Source organism: Varanus komodoensis, unplaced genomic scaffold, assembly GCF_004798865.1.
Source record: "Varanus komodoensis strain SLA01 unplaced genomic scaffold, ASM479886v1 scaffold14_1, whole genome shotgun sequence".
NCBI classification, from domain to species: Eukaryota; Metazoa; Chordata; class Lepidosauria; order Squamata; family Varanidae; genus Varanus; species Varanus komodoensis.
This window is the reverse complement of record NW_025335438.1, coordinates 10,133,043-10,153,379: the sequence shown is the minus strand read 5'-3', so window position 1 is coordinate 10,153,379 and position 20,337 is coordinate 10,133,043. Positions and strand designations below refer to the sequence as shown.

The 20,337-nt window shown below is 39.1% G+C and overlaps 1 protein-coding gene across 3 annotated transcripts in view; it reads right to left on the bottom strand.

Moving 5' to 3' along the window:
• Window positions 1–4,614: 4,614 nt before the first annotated feature.
• Window positions 4,615–20,337, bottom strand: part of STAU2 (staufen double-stranded RNA binding protein 2) — a 169,260-nt gene continuing 153,537 nt past the window's right edge. For all 3 annotated transcript variants that reach the window (XM_044423932.1, XM_044423930.1, XM_044423931.1), the window contains 2 exons: window positions 8,322–8,410; window positions 4,615–6,254 (listed from right to left, as the gene is read on the bottom strand). In XM_044423932.1, coding sequence (XP_044279867.1) covers window positions 6,161–6,254; window positions 8,322–8,410 — 183 coding nt within the window. In that variant the 3' untranslated portion in view covers window positions 4,615–6,160. The remainder of the gene's footprint in view (window positions 6,255–8,321; window positions 8,411–20,337) is intronic.

Genomic DNA, 20,337 nt, shown 5'->3' with positions numbered 1-20,337 from the left:
CATTGCCTATTCAGTTTTGTGCCTTTGAGAGCTATGGTAAGGGTGAAGTGCACTTGAAATTCAACATCCTAGTTTCTGTAGCTCATTGGACTGAGAGTACCCATATACCAAACCAGCTGGTTAGAAGTAAATATTGGCATAATTCAAATAACAACTGCATGAATATGCACACGAATATGAATTCTTTCACGAATGCATGAGTAGGACAGCTGTGTGACAGTTCTAAATACTAGAGGAACAGTCACTACACTACTCAAATAGGGATGCTTATTGGGGAGATAAAATCTGTACGGAATAAAAGGCAATTGCCTCTCTTTAAAGTGAAAGAGAAGTGTTCACAAGGTTTCTAACTTGAAAAGCATGTATACAGTGATGCAAGCTTTCTATGACCTTGAAAGACCAACTGAGAGATCAAGGAGCGAAAGAAACCTCAAGGCTTAAGCCCTCCCCCTCCCTTTTTTTTAAGAATGAAAGCATTAGCTTCAAGCTTCTAGGCTTTTATCTGCAACCAGAACTGCTAGTAATTTACTGTTAAATAAAACATAAGATTCTTTTAACAAACCATAGCAGCTATTCCTTAAAGCAAAATATAACTAAGGCTACACGAATGACTATTGAACGAAAAGATTTCACAACTACCTTGGTGTTTGAAAATAATGTGGAAAACACACCAGATGTGAATCAAAAAAATCTTTAATTAAAAAGATTGACACCCTCAATACATTTTGAGCAAAAATGAAATTGGGAATACTAAAAATAGTGGAAAATAGCCTGATACGAGTTTTTGGTATTGACAATAATTATTTAGCTACATTTTTCTTTTCTCTTGTTTTTAGAAAACAGGTTTCCTGTAGGTGGCAATCACTTTGATACTTGGGTTTTTCTTCTGAAATAAATTGACCTCTGCTAAAAATAAATAAATAAATAAATAAATAAAATCTTGTATTGTTCTTGAAAATACACTATTTTTCAAGGCTTATGGGTTTTGTTTTAAAGAGTTGGCATAAGTATCCTCATAACATTGTTTTGCCCTTTAGAAACTTAAAATTGTAAGTCAGCTAGATGGCTCTGGCCTCAAACATTCCTTCTGAATAGAACTGTTGTGATGTGACACATTATGTGAGCTCCAAGCCATACAATAAAATACACTGATGGTATGGATAACCAATTCTGCACCAGTGGTGTCATATATTTTTAGTATTTTAATAAGTGCATATATATTATTGGTATTAATTCAAAATTTAACCTTGAAAATTTATTAGAAAATTTCCATTTTCAATCTCAGATAATTCAGACGGCTCTTCACAACAAGTTTTATATGTAAATAGTGGGAAAACATCTTAGAAAGCTGGGTTGCAACATGGCCTCTTATGCTTTCCTGCCAAAACCCTGCCATCTTGGATGAACTGAATCATGCTGGCCTTTATGAGTTATGATGTATTCTGAAGAATACCAGCTACATTTCCAGTGAAATGCATGTGAACAATAGGAATGTATTAGACACTATAATCCTAAAATTCATATCTTTCCAAGGGGCCAATACAAAAGGATCCTAATTAATCCACCTTAATCCACCAAATTTCCTAAATATCCAAAAGGACTTATTTGAACTTGCAGAAGGACTCCAGTCACACAGCTCAGAATGGAGGTGACCCAGAAGTCAATGAGATCCTATGGCCTCCCAACATCACCTGGGAGGCATGGGATTCCCTGAAGCCTGAATAGCGAGCTCCTTTGATCTGGGTGCAAGGATTCCAAAAGCCAAACTCGTTTTTTGCTGGGATGGAGGACTTGCATCTAGAAACTTTGCTTGAGGATAGGATACATGACAGTCACATTTTAACACATCAATATGGCTATTTCTAATAAAAATGGGGTTTAAGACAACTTTGATGCCATACAGTACTCTTGCTTCACTTGGACCAGGTTTGGTTTTTAACCAAGGTAGTCTTTAAACATGATCTTTCAGAAATGAAACCTAATAGTCTCAGGCTGTGGGTCCACCAGCAATATCCATATTTTGCAACAGAGGCCATATTCTAGGATTACAGGGCATTCACTGCTATGCCATGCTCCAGCTATACACACCTTTCATTGGCTTAAATCAACCTTAATCACTTTGCTGCAGACAATAATTCAGTGCTTTTGGAGCCATGAGATTCAACATTCACATGTGAGTATAAAAATAGCTTGTAGAACATGGACCATCTGTTGAAAGGTTAAATGTGCATTTGGAGGCCATCACTTGGGCTGACATTGACCAGTTCAAATTCCTTCTTTTTAATTGCATTAGGCCCTTCAGTTTTCCTGATGAAAATCCTTCTCCTGTGTGCTTCGTTGGGCCTCAGGGCCTAATTAAAATATTACTTGACAATAAAATTAGGCTTGTAACCTGTTACAAATAGGTCCCTTAGCCCTTTAAAATAAGAGTAGCTGTACTACATAATTTCTAACTGTTGTGCTGAGCCACAATCCTTAATGAATCTTAAACCTGGCTCTGCAAAATGGTATCATGGGTAACAGAAACAAATCCTGCCTGTGGTTCTGTAAGACTAGAAAGAATAAAAATAGCAAAGCTTATTTTGTCAGGAAATTGCTCAGATAGGTGTTGGAATTCACAGACAAGAGAGCAAGTATGGTTCACATGAATTGCCTACGGACAAATAGTGACAAGACTTAAGGAAGCACAGCCATGGATAGAAAACTGACTCAGTGCTTCCTGACTTTAAGAAGTGGCAGGCAGTGGGTCATATGCAATGGCAACCCACGCTGCACATAAGCCTGATCACTGGCAGGTAATTGGGCTTCTCATGAGTTGCTCTTCCCCCTCCTTCTCCCGCAGTCCTCTGGCAGGTGTCCCAGGGCTCTGTGCAACAGAACACATCTTGTTCAATACCCTTCTCTGTTGATGGATCTGTTTTTGTTTCCCCTTTTCCCCAGAGCCCATGCTTCCATGTGTGTCAGCTATTCTGCCAGTGCTCAACCATCAGAACAACCATCACTGGCTTGTTACTTTTAAAAAATGGGTGACAGAAATGTGCAAAATTTACATCATTTTGTTTAAAAATATCTTGTGCAGGTACACACTTAAAGCTGCTTGAAAGGTGCAGTCTTATCTGTTCAATGTCATGGTAAGTGCCTGCTGTCAGAGTGCAGTAGACAACATGAATAGATATTGACCAAAAGAGACTCCATATAGGTTAATTTGTGTTCATTTGACAGTATTAATTGGTTAGCTGTTAATTAAAATGGATCAAAGAGGAGTTTTGGGGGAGTGTGATCTGGGTTATTTCTACAGTCAAGGCAGAACCCAGTGCCCTCCACTTTGTCACACTTCCTGAAACATTAAGGTACCCCAGAAAGGTACATTCCACCTCCTCTTTGAAAGTATTTTCTTTTGACAACTGGAAAAAAGAATACTGTTTAAAAAAAACCCTTTCTGGTAAATTTGAGCAATTTTGTTTTGGACATGGAATTATGTAGTCACCTTCATCCAACTGGTAGTTGTGCTTTTGTTTTGTGAAAGGTCTTTGTGAAAGTACATGCACTATAGTTTAATAGTTTATGTAATTTTGGAGCCAAGGGCCACATCACGTGCAGCTAGGGTTTATGCGCTCCCTTGCATACATATGCACAAATACACATGCATACACTTCACATATCTGGGGAGTCCCTTGCTAGTACTGTAGCTAGTACTGTAGCTAGCAAGAGACTTCTTGGGGTTTCTCGCAATAGAGATGGAACCCCTTCCTTACCTCTTATCTTTTATCAAAGTCCAGAAAGAAAAGGTTTCCTTGTTTAGGCTAGCAAGGGAAATCCCAGGCAGCATGACTGCAGCAGCAAAAGCAGCAGAATAATGGAGTGGACTAGGGTGGGTTCATGCCAGCCACCTGAAATGGTTTGCTTACATGCTTTGCAGCACTGAAATAGTGAATCCACATACAGCTTTTTCATCTGAACATTTGCTGTCTCACAGGAACGTTTCCAATCCCTGAAAGCCAGACAGGTCTATGGGCAAAACAGACATTACTTTAAATCTGTATCCAACAACTGTCTTTTCATGTTATGCTAGAATAGATCCAGGGTTTTCATGTGGATCAGGACCCAAGAATTTGTGTGCATGTGAGGTGAGGCAGTGATGCTTCTGCAATCTGCATCAACTCCCTTGTACCTACTTTGGAATAAAAATAAAAGCCACGGATTTTATTGAAATACAGGTTCAAACTGATGTTTGTTTTGCCCTTATGTTCTTGTTACATTAGATTTAAATTCTGGCCTTTTTGCTCTTATGATGATCCCAAGGTTGCTTACATAGCTCAATTTTTTACTTAGCTCCACCACTGTGCGAATGTAAGTACTCTGGTTAGTTCTGTTTTAACAAGCAGACATCAGTAGATTACCATCTGGCTTTAAATTTTGCTTACTGTATTGAAAGCAAAGGATTTCATTCTAATTCTGTCATTTAAATCCAAAAATTAATTACTGATAGCACAAACTCTTGAATTTTGTTAAAGCAAAATGTGGTTGAGCTATAGTTATATTAATTTGTATCTGCATTTCCAGTTTGGCAAATAAATGCTAGTTCTTATGAAGATTTTCCCTAAGATCCAAAAATCACTAGTAAGATTAATTTTATTAAATATGAATCAATATGTCTCTCTTCTCAAGTCTTCTGAACACACCATAATAGCACATGTTTGTGCAAGTTCTTAACATACATGTTGAGTTAGTTCTCCTTAGTTACTTTATGCTTTTGGGTGGTAACATTATGCTTCTGAAAATGTATATATTCACATATACTGCATCACAGTGTTAAGTAGTTGGTGGTGAAATAAGACAAGGCTGTGAAAAATACAAGGACAATCACTTGAATACAAAGGATGCGTCTTTCCTAACAGACAGCTGTACAGTAGGAAATTTAGTCAAATCAGTTCTTGGTATTTACAACAGGTGATACATGGCAAGAGTGACCTGTATTATTTACAAAGCAAGGAAGAGACAGCATAAGCGCTGTATACAGAAACTGACATGGTTTTACTGCATTGGCCACTTAATTCAAATATTCTGGTACAGAATACAAGTGCAAATTTCCACCTCTATCAATACTGGCATTTTTGCATATCTGCTCCACTGCTTTTCATCCTTCTTTCTAGAGATGTTTCCATGCTGTATTACTGTTCTTGCTAAGGATGCAGTTATTAAAACACTCAGTTGATGCAAATTGAGAGTTAATGCAAGACACAGAATGGGGTGTAAATGTATTTCACACAACAAAGAGCAAGATGAAGGGAAAGAAGTGTTCCTTGGAGGCAAGGTGCATCACCAGTCAACAAAGGGAACTCAAATATCATCTCGGCTTTCTCTTGGAATATATTGCGAATGGTCCTTAATATCTAAGCAGGTACTAATCATGATTTAAACTTCAGTTTGCAAACAACTTGGGGTAGCGCATCTTACAGCCTGAATGTAACCTGTAAGATTGTGAAGAATGCATAATGATGGCATAAAAAGAGAAGCTGTATGATTATATATGAAGACAACTACAACTCCCACAGCACTGTCATTGGTTCATTTTAATATATTCAAGCATAATAATGATGATGAAAAAAAATGGAACGCTGAACTTATATTACACTACAAAAAAGTCATGTAATTCAATCCAGTGTTGATTTCTCATTTCCTCTGGAGTATTATTCAATTGTACAGTTAACAACCTCCCTCCAAGTATTAGTTAAGCAGGGTGCAATGATAGGTATGTTTAGAGAGTGGAAAGTCCAACAGCTCTCAGCATTCCTCAGGCATGGCTGGCCAAGGAGTTCTGAGTCAGGTAGCACTTTCCGCTCTATCAACATGCACAGCCTTGCATACTTACTTGCTGTCTAACATGGGTGGTTTGACTGGACATTTGCTACCTCTGGAGCACTCGGAATTATTTAATTTTAGATGTTTAGGTTTGGAGGGGAAATGTTCAACATTTTATGTCTAATCCCCTCATTCAACAAACAGTACCATGCATACTATATCTTGTGTTAGAATAGTGTTGTCTTCACATAAGACTCAAATAATGGTATTATTCATTCGTTTCCTTGTATACATACACCCTATTGCGTGTTGACAGGTTTATAAGGATGCAGTGGCAGCCGCGGGTGCTGGGAAGCTCCTAGACGACAGCCTTTGAATCCTTGCAGTCCTGAGCAATGGTGCCTGAGTTAGTCTGTTTATTGTCTGCGTTTTCTCCCAGATGCTTGACTTGTCTGAAAGATTAATACATTAACAAGAGCAGTAAGGTCCAGGGTTGCACATCTTTAAGACATTTTTATTAGCAGATGGCACATGAGATTCAAAGGTCACCACAAGGGGGGGCATTTTTAAAATGAAACAACAATATTTATGTTCAGATACTATGCTGGTGAGATCATGTGGTAAATGGTTCTGATTAAATTAGTTTACAAACAGCCACTATATATCAGTTGAAAATTCTGACTTCACTTCTTCGAACTTGCTCTTGGCTATTTCAGCTAAAAGAGGAAGAATGTGCAACTAATAACTGCTCCATCTTCCATTTACCTAATCACTACGTCTGTAAATTCTACATGGCATCATTTCTTATGTCTCTGTTTGCACAATTAGGAAAAAAAAGAAGGGAAATGTGAAGCAGGTAGAGTATTTGCTTCTCTTCATTTGGATATAACAGTGCTGGCTAGACTTGCTCAATGAAACAGTCACATACAGTAAATGTCAGGTGTTTGAGAGCCACAAGACATGAACAAATATTTATATATTATTTATTATGTCTTTATGAAAGTGTGTTGTTACTTATCAGTGTATGATTTTTAAAATGTGTATGATAAGACACATAGACACCTGGAAGATTAACTGTGGGGTGCCTTTTCCAAAGAAATGGACCTTTAGAAACAAGAACTACTCAAAGCAAGTGCCATATTAATAAAAAATAGCAGGGGTTTTTTTTAACTGTTGTCACAGACAGAATCCTGGCAATTATAGTTTAGTGAGAAGTGCTGAAAATTCTTTGTTAGAATTCTAACTTGAAGACCATGTCTTATCAAAGACCTTTGAAGAATCTGCAGAAGGGACAAGCAGCAATAGGAAAGCCATCTTCAGGGGCTGTCACACAAACAACACAAATTCTCCTTGACTGGTCCCCACTCTCTCCACATTCAGGAAAGGGGTCAAGATGCCTCTCTCAAAGTTGGTTTTTTAAGGTCAGCAGGAGTGGTGCAAGACATGCTGAGGCAAGCTCTTGTGAGGCCACCAGCTCAACCAGGCTCAGGAAGAGAGTGGGATGGGATGGCGACTTTGTGCGTCTTGCTGCAGTCATGCCCATGCCATCACTGGGATCCAGACTTGGGAGGAACAGGGGAGCTCAGAGCCCTCAGTGGGCTCCAAAATAAACTCAAAGAACTGCATACAGCTTGCAAGCCTTAGTATGGCCACCCATGCGATAGAATATGGTACATGGACTATATTTTTCCCATGCAAGCTTCATGAGGAAGGATGCATATCATATTAGCTATGAATCACATACAAAGAAGTTGTGCTACATGAGAGATATGTGCAACACAAAAAAAGATTTGGCTTTCTTATGCAGTTCAATTTATGAGATATCTACCAGGTAGCTTATCTTGAAACTGATGTGGATTGGTGAAAAGTGACATACCCATGGAACATCTTTACCTTTTTGCTTTCTGTGCTGAAAGAATCTTACACAAAGGCAACAATGGCAGTCAAAGTGAGCCTGGCTTCTTCTATTAAAGCAAATTGGAAGCATATTTATGCAGCATACTTCAGTTGTGTTTGTGCAATCCTGTCCAGTGCTCAGGATTCCCAGGGTTTGGGATGGCAATTGTGAAGTGCTTTAGTTAAAGTCTGGCCACTTGTGAAAAATGTAGCCTCCAAATGAATCAGTGCTGAAACCTGTATGCACACCACCTACCTTACTCTTTCAATGGCATCTGCCAGCTGATGACAAGAAGGAGGATTTTAAAAAATGTTTGTGATTTAAAAATCACAGAAGTCATACAAAAAAAAGAACAAGTTAAAGAAGCTGGCTAAATTACTTAATTGTTATTTTAAAATATACCAAACCCTCATGCAGCATGCATTCAAGGCACAAGTCACTCCTAGTTAATAAAGTTCCAAAGTGATTCTGGAACTTATTCCAAGCAATGGTACAAAATTCTTAGAAATGCTAACACAAGTATTAGAACATTTTTGAAATGTCTATGAGCATCAACACCTTTCATTTAAGAAACGTTATTTGGTATATCGTACAAGGTGAGTACTGTGAAAGTAAGGCTTACTTTTCAAATGAACTGTTTTCAACTTTCAATGTTTCATCCACTGGATCCAGACCTTGTTCTGAAAATTGTTTCAAGGCACTTAAAGCTGCCTGCAAGAAAGATTTTTTTTAAAATCACAAATACTACAGTAGGCATGCTACAAACATATATAGAACAATTTAACACATCAAATATGTATTCATGGACATGGTGAATACTGGTAAAGATTCATGGTAAAAAGACAGCTTGGAAAAGAGATGGGCTAGTGAGCAAAGAAAGCAGATGTATTTGTTTTTAGTACAAATAGATTTGCCAACATTAAAGAGGGTTGTTGTTTTGTTGCTACCTCACTTTTGTTCACTGTTGAGAACAAGAATGTTTCTATAAGCCTATCTTATAATCAAGAAATCAGAATTCGTCTAAGCAGATCCAAGCCTTCTTGCTTCACATGTTACTTAGAAGCCAGAATTAGCCATTATGGCAGGGACTGCAAAGGTTATCTAGTCCAACTCCCTGTCAATGTAGGAAATCCACCAATATTTGGACACTGACCTGCTGCCGAAAAGCATGGGATTGTTGCTAAGCCTCTCCCCCACAACATCTAGTGCAAATTTCCTTGACCTTGAACGTGGCAGCCAACAAAGTGTAGTATAAGTGGGGACATTATGATCAGTGTGATGACATTATGAACTCTCAGTGTGATGATTCTGTCTAATACAGTTTAAAATATTTTGGAATGAGGGCACTTCTCTTAAATATTCCCACACTTGTTTTGATTGTTTCTTTCACTACCTTCAACTGACAACATTGAGTACATAATAAAACAGGATTAAAGATTCAACAGTTTCCTTGTAACTTCAGTTAAGTACTTCTGGTTTGTTCCTGCCGTGCTGCTATTTTGTAGCTCTTTAATGAAATATTAACCTAGTTTCTCACGCAGTTTGAAGAATTCATTCATGGGAACCCCTGTTTCTTTCTTTACCCAGAACATCTATCTCAGTTTCTTTGAGGGGAATATCATAACAAAAGCAGTTTATCCTGAACAAATGTGTTAGTTCCCTTTGCAGGAATGCCAAGGATGAAAAGCTGAAACACTTGTATCTGACTCAACTTCTCTCCTAAAAACAGTTAGGGCTAACTTTCTCACAATACTTTAGAGGGCTGCCTAAATCTCCATCCAAGCAAGCAGTCTTTTTGTGTGCTAATCACACAAGAAAGTAGTGCAGTCAGTGTTACATCTTGCAATATGTGATTGCTCCACTTTTAGGGAGCAAAAGCGTGCACCTTATCAAAAGGATCAATGAGAGGTCTAAACCTTCCTGCAATGAATCTGACCCAGAAGACTTCCTTTGATTTTGTACCTTGCACTCATGTATCTTTGAATCATTGTGCCACAGTTCCAAATGAAAGAGTTTGAAGCTATTGCCTAATTCCTATAGGCTAATTCACTAGGATTAGGGTTAGCCTATACTTGGAAGATGTTTAAGGAATGTGGCACAGTTCTAATAAAAATTTGCACTGCAGAGTACATAAAGTAGGAAAACATTTATTTAATGAAAGTGGGCATGTCTTGATTCCTTAATATGCTGAATTTTATTATTGATTACACATGTGTATAATCATTTCTAGCCACACATTAGTGGGTGGGTTGGCTCTTCAACTTGACTCATCCACCCTACAGGCACTCGATTAGTCCTGGTGTTCTGGACTCTATTCTCTTGTTCTTTGGATGCCTGATATCATGGGAAGATGGGAAAACTTTGCAGCAGCTGCTTTATATTACATTATAAGAACATGGAGCCGAGCATATCTCTGCTCTTGGCTCTGCCTGCTGACTTCCAGGTGTTGGCAGGCTGTGACTATCTTGAGCACTAAACTCTGCTGGACTCTACTATCATGACCATGAGATGTTGCTAAGCTTTGCTCCATTGGTAGTCCCGCTATCCCTTTTCCCACAGAAGACATGGGTATGTCCTCCAGTTTCAGGAGAACTGGTAACCCATTCACAGCACCATTTTAATCTTTCACTAGGAAAAGCTAATGAAGGGCTTTTAAGGAGTACTTTGAGCAACAGAGGGGTAGAATTGGAGAGAGGATGCTCATTGCGCAGATGAAGTGGGAGGTTGAAGAACCTGAGTAAGGCTGAAGCAAATAAACTGGAAGAACATACAGGGAGATGATAATTCATTCAGTGAAATAGAAATGAGGATTGTTGTATTTATACCCTGCTTTTTTCCTCCAAGGAACCCATGTGCTATTGCTTCTCACCAGATGCTGGGGCCACCTTCTGGGCTCTCTGAATTCTGAGCTTTCACTATTTGCTCAGGATGTTTTGTGTTTCTGGCTGAGATTTGAGCATTGTCTCTTAAAGTTGAATAGAAAACTGTAAGGAATGGACTCAGTATAATCACTTTATATTAGGCTTTATGTTTTTACTTAGCCCTAATCTAGTGGCCTAGATGTCCCTGAAATATATATTAAGAAAATAAGCTCTTTGAAGACTATGCACTATCCTCATGCATGGCCATGGCGACATTGTCAGTACACTTTGGATGAACTGGGCCTGATATATGCAACTCATAAAGGCTAGTAAACTTTGCTAAATTAACAGCAGTGAGGGAATACAGGCAGATAAATATTTGACACAAAATTTTGTAGACAAGCTTTTTCTAAAAGCTGAGCACTTCCTCAAATGGATTGTTTCCCCTTACAAATGAGCATCTGCACAGATATATAGAAATATTTCTCTCCCCCAGAAGATTTTACAACTGCTTTGTGAGCAAAGCTCCATAGGTTATGAAACAGATGTCTTTACACATTTCATGTATCACTTGTTTTCTGTGCAGATACAGCAATGCCAAAAACACAATGCCAACAGGATGCACTACATTGCTCTTTGTTTGTCTTGGCTGCTCTTCTCATTATAAATATGAGTCTGGATCTGGCTGGAGGTGGATGTTTCCAATCATTTTGGTCATTTTTAGCTTTCCTTAAGCCAATTAGCAATTAGCAAATCATATTGAAATTTGTTAATTTCTTTCCCCTCTAGTTCTCCCTCTGTGGGGAATTGGATATTTTGTAATGACAGTTTAATAACATTAGGTCATCCTTAGAAAAAGCAGTTGCACACAGAGGCTGCTCAAGAAAAATGTGGTTTCAGCTCACGTTCTTATGATAATGATTTAATGTTTTTCAGTACAATGTACAGATGTATTTCCCTTTCCTTTAACAACCATGTTCCATTCGGTTTCTTCCCAAGTGTTCCTTAACAGTCCTCTTGTGCATGCCTTTCCCGTTCACCTTGCTGGGAGGGACACATACTCCTGAGGACAGGAACAAGGCCCAGTTGAAGCTATTCTAGCTCCTCTTGCTATGGAATGGACATGAATGCTACTAAACACACGCAACTAATCACCAATTATTGCTTACTGTCCCCAATTCCAAATTGTGTTAAAATCTATTGCTCAATTCCTAAGTTAACCCTAAATTTCCATAATCAGGGAGTCTTTGACAGCCATTTGATAATGACTACAGGGAAGGGGTAAATGGAAGAGAACAGGAGAATTGAGTCTCACAGGATCAATGTGTGAACACCAATAGTGGTGGTGCTGGCAAATTGCCCAGAGGCCTTTTGTTCTAAAATGTCTGCCCTTTTGAACCACTGTTTTGTACCTAGTTCAGCCTTGGGGTTTCTCCTGAAAAAGGAAAAGAAAGCATTTTCCATAAACCTAAAGCTGAGGTACTTAACCTGGGCACATGTGCAGCTCACCAAAGGCCCTCACTGCAGTTCCTTCCAGGTGTTCTGACCCTGCTGCTGAATTCCCCATCATCACTAACAATTTTTCTGCTGTCTGAACTCTCGACTCCCTTTTGCCAGAAATTCTCAAACAGACTGTTTTCCTGTTGCAGCAAGAAGGAAGCAATCTTTATCAGGATTGCTGTTACGTGTATATGTGTGGCCCTGGGCCAAAAAGATTGTGTATCCTGGCCTCAAATCTGCTCACTCCTGCCCTAAGTGCAGTATAATCTTCTGTTCATATTTTTTGTTCATCAACTGATGCCCAGTTGTAAGTAGTCCTGCAACTCAGAACATTTTGACTTGTGTCACCTACCTATGGAAGGAGGTCTGTCTAGCTCCATTTCTAGTTACTTTTTGTGACTTGATAAAAATCTGTAGTGGTTAGGTGCTGAATATGACATCCTTGCTCTATATGTGGAAGGCCTTTCCTTTTCCTTGACAGAGTTTTATCTGCCATTATATTGCTGACATATTTTGCTGCTGCTCTTCTTTTTCATTGGTTTTTTATTTTGACATTTTGGGGTTATTCTACTCATTTTTTAAAAAATAAAATAATAAATCAATAAGTAAAATAGTGGCTGTAAAGTGGAGGGAAAGCTGCATGATATGGTACCAAGTGGGGTCCAGGAGCTCCATTTTCAGGATGGAAAGGAGATGAATAAAACACAAGATAAATAAATTGCAGTCAAAGATCCTTCCCCCCCACCCCCCACTACCTTCTTTGTTTTCAGCAACTTAATTTAGAAGGAATCTGATGTTGCCATTGTTAAACCCGAGGGTTAGAATTCCTTCCTGATCTACTAAAAATTACCTTAAGTTCTACCAGTAGTTCCCAATCTACCGTTTGTCAATGCCTGCCCTACAGTACTGAGGTCCCTAGGTTGCTTCTAAACATTTTGGACAACTGCAAATGGCAAATGCTTTTCAAGGACAGCCCTACTGAAACTAAGTGACTTAAGCAGGCAAGAATGGGGATTACAAGAGCATGCACAACCATGGCTAGAACTGCCTTCTCAAAGCCAGGGTACAGCCGGTATACCAACAGAAGCTGCAAAGCCATTCATATTCCCCACAGCTGATAGTGTATCAGAAACAGTGCTAGATCAAAAGCATACCCAAGCTCCATTCCACATTGTTCAGAAGGGGCCCAGCCTCCAGAGACTGAAAGGCTTTGTTTAGGTGCACAGGAGGCAGCAGGGAGAGAAAGCTTTCCCTCTGCAAACTTCCTTAAGTTAATTTATCTTGGGATCCAAGCCAGTAGTGGAAGGTTTTGAACATCACTGAGCGATCCAGAAGAATCAGCAGGGTAACAGTCATGGTTTTGAAAACTCTTTTATCTAAAGCTGGCTGCACTAGAGGAGCTTACAAGATCACTATATACACACAAGCCTGGGTAATCTGTTACCGAGACTTGTGTGTAAATAGTGTAGATATCTCCTACAGAAAGTGGAAGAGGTGACTTTGCATTCAATGCATATCTGCTGCTTGAAGCCTCTTCCCATTGTTTTATCAGGGATAGGACTTAACCATGCAACAGCACTAAAAATGGTCAGTACAGATCACCAGGTTAACATAAGTATTTCAATTAGTTCTGCTCTAGCAGACAGAAATCAGTGGACTGACATCCAGCTTTAAAATTTACTTACTATTTTGGAAACAGAACTTCACTCTAATTCTGTCATTTAAAGGTAAAAACTAATTATTAATAGTGCAAACTCTTAAATTCATTAAAACAAAATGTGGTTAGGTGATGATGATGATCTTGCACTTATATCCCACCTTTTCCTCTTTTGAGAAACCCAAAGCAGCTTACATAGCTCCATTTTTTTCCTCACAACAACCCTGTGAGACAGATTGGGCTGAGAGACTGTGACTGGCCCAAAGTCATCCAGTGAGTTTCCAAGCTGAGTGGCAGCTAGAACTTGCATTTCTCAGGTCCCCCATCCAACACTCTAACAATCATGATATGCTGGCTGCTTTTGAAAGTATTCACATTTTCAAGAAATGACAAAGTAATTTAATCATTTAAGTCACAATCTTATGCATGACTAGACCGAAAAAAAGTCCTACAGCTCCCAACATTCTCCATCTGGCTGGGAATGCTAGTTGTTCTGTGACTTTACCCTGTGCAGACATTCATAGGATTGGGGCACCTTGAAGCTGGTTTTAAAACATCATTCCTTTTCGACTATATTCTTTTAAAGGGCTTAACCAGTCAACTTCATTCAACCTGTGTACACTGTCTTCACACAATACTGCCAAGATCAATTTTGTCATTTATTGCTCTGGTGGTAAGTATGATGACCATGCAGCAATTTAGAGCTGAACCCACTTAATGGGAGAAAGAAGCTGCTTCTTGCACAACCATTGTGCCAAGGGAGGCCTTGGTGTTTTTTTGTGTCTATTGGTATGGCATAAAGGCACTTTCATAGATCATCCCTGGCAGCATGGGATCTCTGGGGGCTAAGGGAATGAGAACTGGATCTGCCTGCTATTTTTGAGATTATCACAAAAGGCACAAGAGGAAGTAAGGCTATATTACGCAGAGGGCTGCAGAAATTCTGTAACTGTCTGCCAAATCTATCTATCCAACCTCCCAGACAACCTTTAAGATCTTCAGAAGAAGTCTTGTTGGTCATTTTGAGACCAACAGAATATAGCATCTCAGAAACAGGACTTATCAAGTATAGCACTCACACTCTGGAACACCCTTCCCTGTGTGGTTTGGAAAGCAAAAATGTAGTATGTTTAAAAGGTCTCCTGGAAAATGCATTTGTTTATGCAGGCTTTCTCTGTAGTTAATTGCATTTGATCATGATCATGATGCTGTTTTAGCTAAATGTTCATTGGTGAGAGTGTTCAAGGATAGGATGGACATGCACATGGTAGGCATGTCATAAGTGGAGCCAGCTGGAGCCAGGGGTAAGACTAGATTGCCTGGGAGACCCCTTCTGACTCACTATGTTTCTATGTAAATCGATTGCAGATTATGTGGTATAAATGCATTATATTTTTTAAAAACCTGTGGTATAGATATAGTAATAATAAATATATCATAAACTCTTTCCTTGTAACATAGTGCTTGAAAGAAGTACTCTCCTAAACGCTTGCTCCATTCCAAGATTTCTTATTGGTTAATGCAAGTTTGCAGGCTCCTGATGTGAGAATTGAGTATCAGGTCTGCTTTTACACTTATAATTCATTCTTTAAGCAATCACAAAACCAAGCCTCAACAGAAGATCCAAGTCAGTTCATAATGCATCTAAGTCTACTTTAGGTCTCTAATTCCTGAAAAGCATTCAGAAAAGCTGTCCATCCACCCTGCTCTTTTGTGAACATCCAGTATTTCTCAGCAAAAAAATTAAGTATCATTTATGCTCATGATACTGACAACCGAAATACTGTACATAAATACATGGTATAAAGATTCCAGTTAAACAGTGATTTGCCAAGTAGTTAACATACTTAATACCTATCAGAAACCAACATGACTTAATTGGCAAGCTCCTTAGTTACCTGAATTCACAACCAATGACTTCAGTAAGGAATCTTTAACAACCTTCTGTTACCAGGCACTACCTTCCCCAACTGATTAGATTTTGCACTGACCAAGGTCAACATCTGTTTAAAAACTGAATTTCAGAACAGTTATTTACACAGCACAATTCAAGTTTTAATTACCTGACATTGTGTATTTTTTCAAACTTGTTATGCTCATATGAAACTGATGAACTCAGGCAATTTACATGAAAAGAATTGATTTCTGTGCAAAGGCATATTTACCACGTATGTGCTAGAATATCGGCAGTAGCTGTGCCTGTAAGTGAGGAGGCTAAGGTGGGGAGGTAGAAGACTATCGTATCCATATATGTGTTGAACTACAGACTGACTAATGCATTAAAACATTTAAGAAAAAGAACATGCTGTTTAGTACTGGCTTCAGGCTCCATTATCCTATGCAGCTAACATTTACACGGCAAGCAGTCTCTGCAGACACAAATCAGATTGCTGACATCAAGGGGGAACTTAAGCAAGGATTAACTGTTCTTGGACAAAGACATTTCCAGTGTTTTCAAAATACATTGTCTACCAACATCCAAGGGTCTTCTCTTAAAAGTCATTATGTTATTTTTACCCAGACTGATGTATTATTTAAATTGTCCTGCCATTTCCTTTTTAATGTTCTAAGCAATATCTTTAACTTGCATATATATGCTTAAAACATATTTACTTACTCCCACTATCTATACACAGACAAAGACAAAACCCCAAACCAAACAAGCAAATATAAATCTAGGCCTATGGTGCTTGCTGCCTACGCCTGCTACATTGACACTTTCATTTACCAGCAGGATGCATACTTAATCCCTGTGACAATCATTCTAAGCAAAAAAGAAGACTGAAATAAAACAAGTTCATTCCTGATGAAACTAGCTTTACTTACCTGCATGACACTTGGCTGCCTACCAAAACTGCACGTACACTTCCCCCCTTCCAATATACGCATGTAGCTTTCTGCTCACAAGCAGCTACAACCAGACATACATATGCTGAACTACACATATGACTTTGAAAGAGGGTATATGTATCTCCGACCCTTTCCTCCAGGAGCTCAAGGTAGAATACCAAGAAACACCAGGTGGCTTCCCATCCAGGTACTGATCGGTTCAGCTTAGCTTCAGCAACTGCTGCTTTGTGCACTTTCAGTTGAGAGATTAACGTGGTCTTCTTCTCCACCAAGCTAGTTTTAGGTGGACTTTTAGCTATGTCCCCAGCATGATAGGATATTTACATGGAATTTATTTATTTATTTAAAACTTTTATATACCATCCTTTACTACAACTCCCAGGATGGTAATACAATGAAATCAACACCAGGCAACAAATTACATCAGATGAAACCCCATCTTAACCCTTAAAGAATCAGGAAAATAAAAAGGCTTCAGTTTGGCACCAAAATGAAAAAAGTGTCGGCACCAGGCGCACCTCTCTGGGGAGCATGTTCCATAACTGGGGCACCACTACATAGAAGGCCCTTCTCCGGGTAGCCACTCTTCTGATCTTCTTCAAAGAGGGCTCCCTTTGAAGGGCCTCCAACCCAGATCTTAGGGGGTGGGCAGGTACTCATGGAAGAAAGGGCTCCTTTAAATATTAGGGTTTTATAAGTCATCACCAGCACCTTAAATTGGGTACAGGCTTCAATGTGTCCAGGACAGCTATCTCCTCAGGTGTTGAAGGGGACTGTTCCAGCACTAAATCTACTAGCAAAAGATATATGTCCATGTGTCATGTGTCATTACCATAATGGAAGGTTTTTATTTATTGATAAGATTTCTTGGTCACCTTATAGGACAAAAGCTCTCCGAAGGCACTATATACAGTAACAGAGTTAATCAGCAGGACCAAGGAAGCTCTTAGAAATTAAATGGAAGTCTTTCCTTCAGAAAATGGAAGTCTTGCCTAAGTGAGGAAAACAAAAAGGAACCAGCTTGCATAAGGGAGACGCAGGCAGACTATAGGAAATGCACAAAGACATTCTGATGAGTGTATGGCTAACAACATCAAGGCCAATAGTAAAGCATCCTTTAAATATATCAGGATCCGGATATCAGCCAAGGAGGTAGTTGGACTATTGGATGATGATAGACTTAAAGGATTATTAAAGGAGGATAAAGAGACTGTGAAGAATCGGAATACAATTTTTTTTTCCATCTGTCCTCACTGCAGAAGATACAGGGCAGAGGTTGCCTGAACTGATGTTTTCAGGAGGGTAGTCTAAAGAACTAAGGAAAACCACAGTGGCCTGGACAGGGTGACTTGGTTTTAGTAATTTGTGCTTTGATAATCCGCAGGTTAGAGCATTGGAAGGTATTGTACCATGAACACTGTTCAGAAGCCGAAGTTTGTATAAAATGCAGCAGCTGGATTAACTGAGAGCAGGATGTCTGAACCTGTAATACTAATTCTGGTCTGCTTGCACCAGCTTCTCATATGTTTCTTAACCCAATAAAACGCACCAGCTTTAGTCCATAAAGCCATACACAAGTTTGATTCTGTCAGAGTGTCTCTCCTGACCAAAATTTACCCCAACACTACCCTTAACATTTGAGGCCTGCCCCAAAAAGCCACTTCCAAGGGATGCTTAATCATTAGCTACAAAAGCCCTTCTCAGGAGTGGCTCAATTATGCTACAAACTCCCCACCAACACCTGCATAGGGCCAACTCTGTTACCTTTCTAGTGCTAAGTTAAAATTGCCCTCTAGGCCACATGGCTTATGTCATTTACTGGCTTTTATGGATTTGGGAAGTGGGTGTAATGTCTGTGGTCACCCAGTTTACTGAATGTAATTAACTCCTTAAATGATTTTTAACTTTTACACTTAATGTGTGCACTGCATTGATTTACTTTTCATAAATTGTTAACTGAGCAGGGAGCTTTAAACAACAAATAAACATCCATCACTATTACCACAATTGACAAGCTGAAAGCTAATACAATGTCTTCTACAAGTAGTCACCTCCTAGGACATATTTTGTGCCTTCACAGGACTGAGTACCTTGTGCACATCAAGTTGTAGTGATGCCAGTTAAATCTCAACTTATTCACAAATGATCTGGAATTAGGAGTGAGCCATAAAGTGGTCAAGTTTGCTGATGACACTAAAGCATGTTGGGCAGTAAAAATTAAAAGGGATTGCAAGAAACTCCAAAGGGTCATCTCCAAATGGGGAGAATGGGCATCAAACTGGTAAAGATGGTTCAATGTAAGGAAGTATAAAGTAATGCACAATGGGGCAAATAATCCCAGTCAGGCATTGGCTGCTGGTAAGTGAACTAGCTGTGACTGATCAAGGAAGAGATATGGAGGTCGTGATGGCAAGCACAATGACAATGTCAACCCAGAGTACAGCTGCTGTGAAAAAGATAAACTCCACATTAGGAATAATTAGGAAAGGAACTGAAAGTGGAACAACCGAGATCATACCACCCTTACACAAATCTATGGTGGGACCCCACTCGGAATACTGTGCGCTATTCGGGTCACTGCACCTGAAAAAGACCTAATTCAGAGCTGGAAAAAGTGCAAAAAGTGGGGGAGGGAGGGCACTAAAATGGTCACAGGCTGCAGCCACTTCCCTATGGGGAAAGGTTAAAACAGCTGGGATGTTTAGCATAGAAAAACACACGAGTAAGGGAAAACATTATAGAGGTATACAAAATTATATATGATGTGAAGTGTGAGGATAAGGATACATTTTCTTTTTTTCCCAAGATACTAGAACTCAACTGAGTCATTCCATGAGGTTGACTTCTGGAAGATTCTGGACAAATAAAAGGAAGAATTTCTTCACAAAGTGCAAAGCTAAACAGTGGAATTCACTTCCACAAGATATAGGAATGTCTATCAATTCATGGAAGATACAGCTATTACGGCTACTATATGACTAATTGGTACTTCTAGTATGACTTTATGCACTTACTCCTGGGGATCTTGGGCAAGAGGGTGCTGTTGCACATGTCCTGGTTGTGGGATCCTGTGGGCACCTGGTTGGCCACAATGTAAACAGAAGGCAAGGCTAAATGGACCTTTGGCATGAGCACAGCTCTTCTTGTGATATGAGTTATTATGAAATACAACTTTTACAAACTAAAAGCCATAAAAGCATTATAAGATAGAAAGAATAAAAGCACAAACAATAAAAATGAACAATAAAACCAACCATAAACAATGCAACAAAAACAGGAACAACTTCAATGGTGTCAGGAGAAGGGCAGAATAAAATAATATGTTTTCAAACCCTTCTTAAATACCTGGAATGGTTGGGAATGGCGACGCTTCAAGGGCAACTCATTTCAGAGGTGTGGGGCCACTGTAGAGAAGGGCATCATAATCACTTCCGGAGGTGGGCAAATGAGGCAGGATTCTCTAACGGATCTTAAGGGTGGGCAGGCTGATATGGGTGAAGGCATTCTTTCAAGTAAAATTTCACTAAAGACATGTGCAATGATCTTTTACTCAAAATATCAACTGTTTTTGTGGGCTACCACTGTTTTTTTATGAAGTCCTGAAGATTGTATATTCAACTAAGTGCAGCTTACACAGAGAGATGTTAATAAATCCATTATTGATGTTTTAACATGTTTTTTCTGTGTTTACATCTTCTTGGTTTTTGGGTTTGTTTGTTTGTGTGTGCGTGTGTGTGGAGGGGGGTTACTTAATAACTTGGAAGGCTATT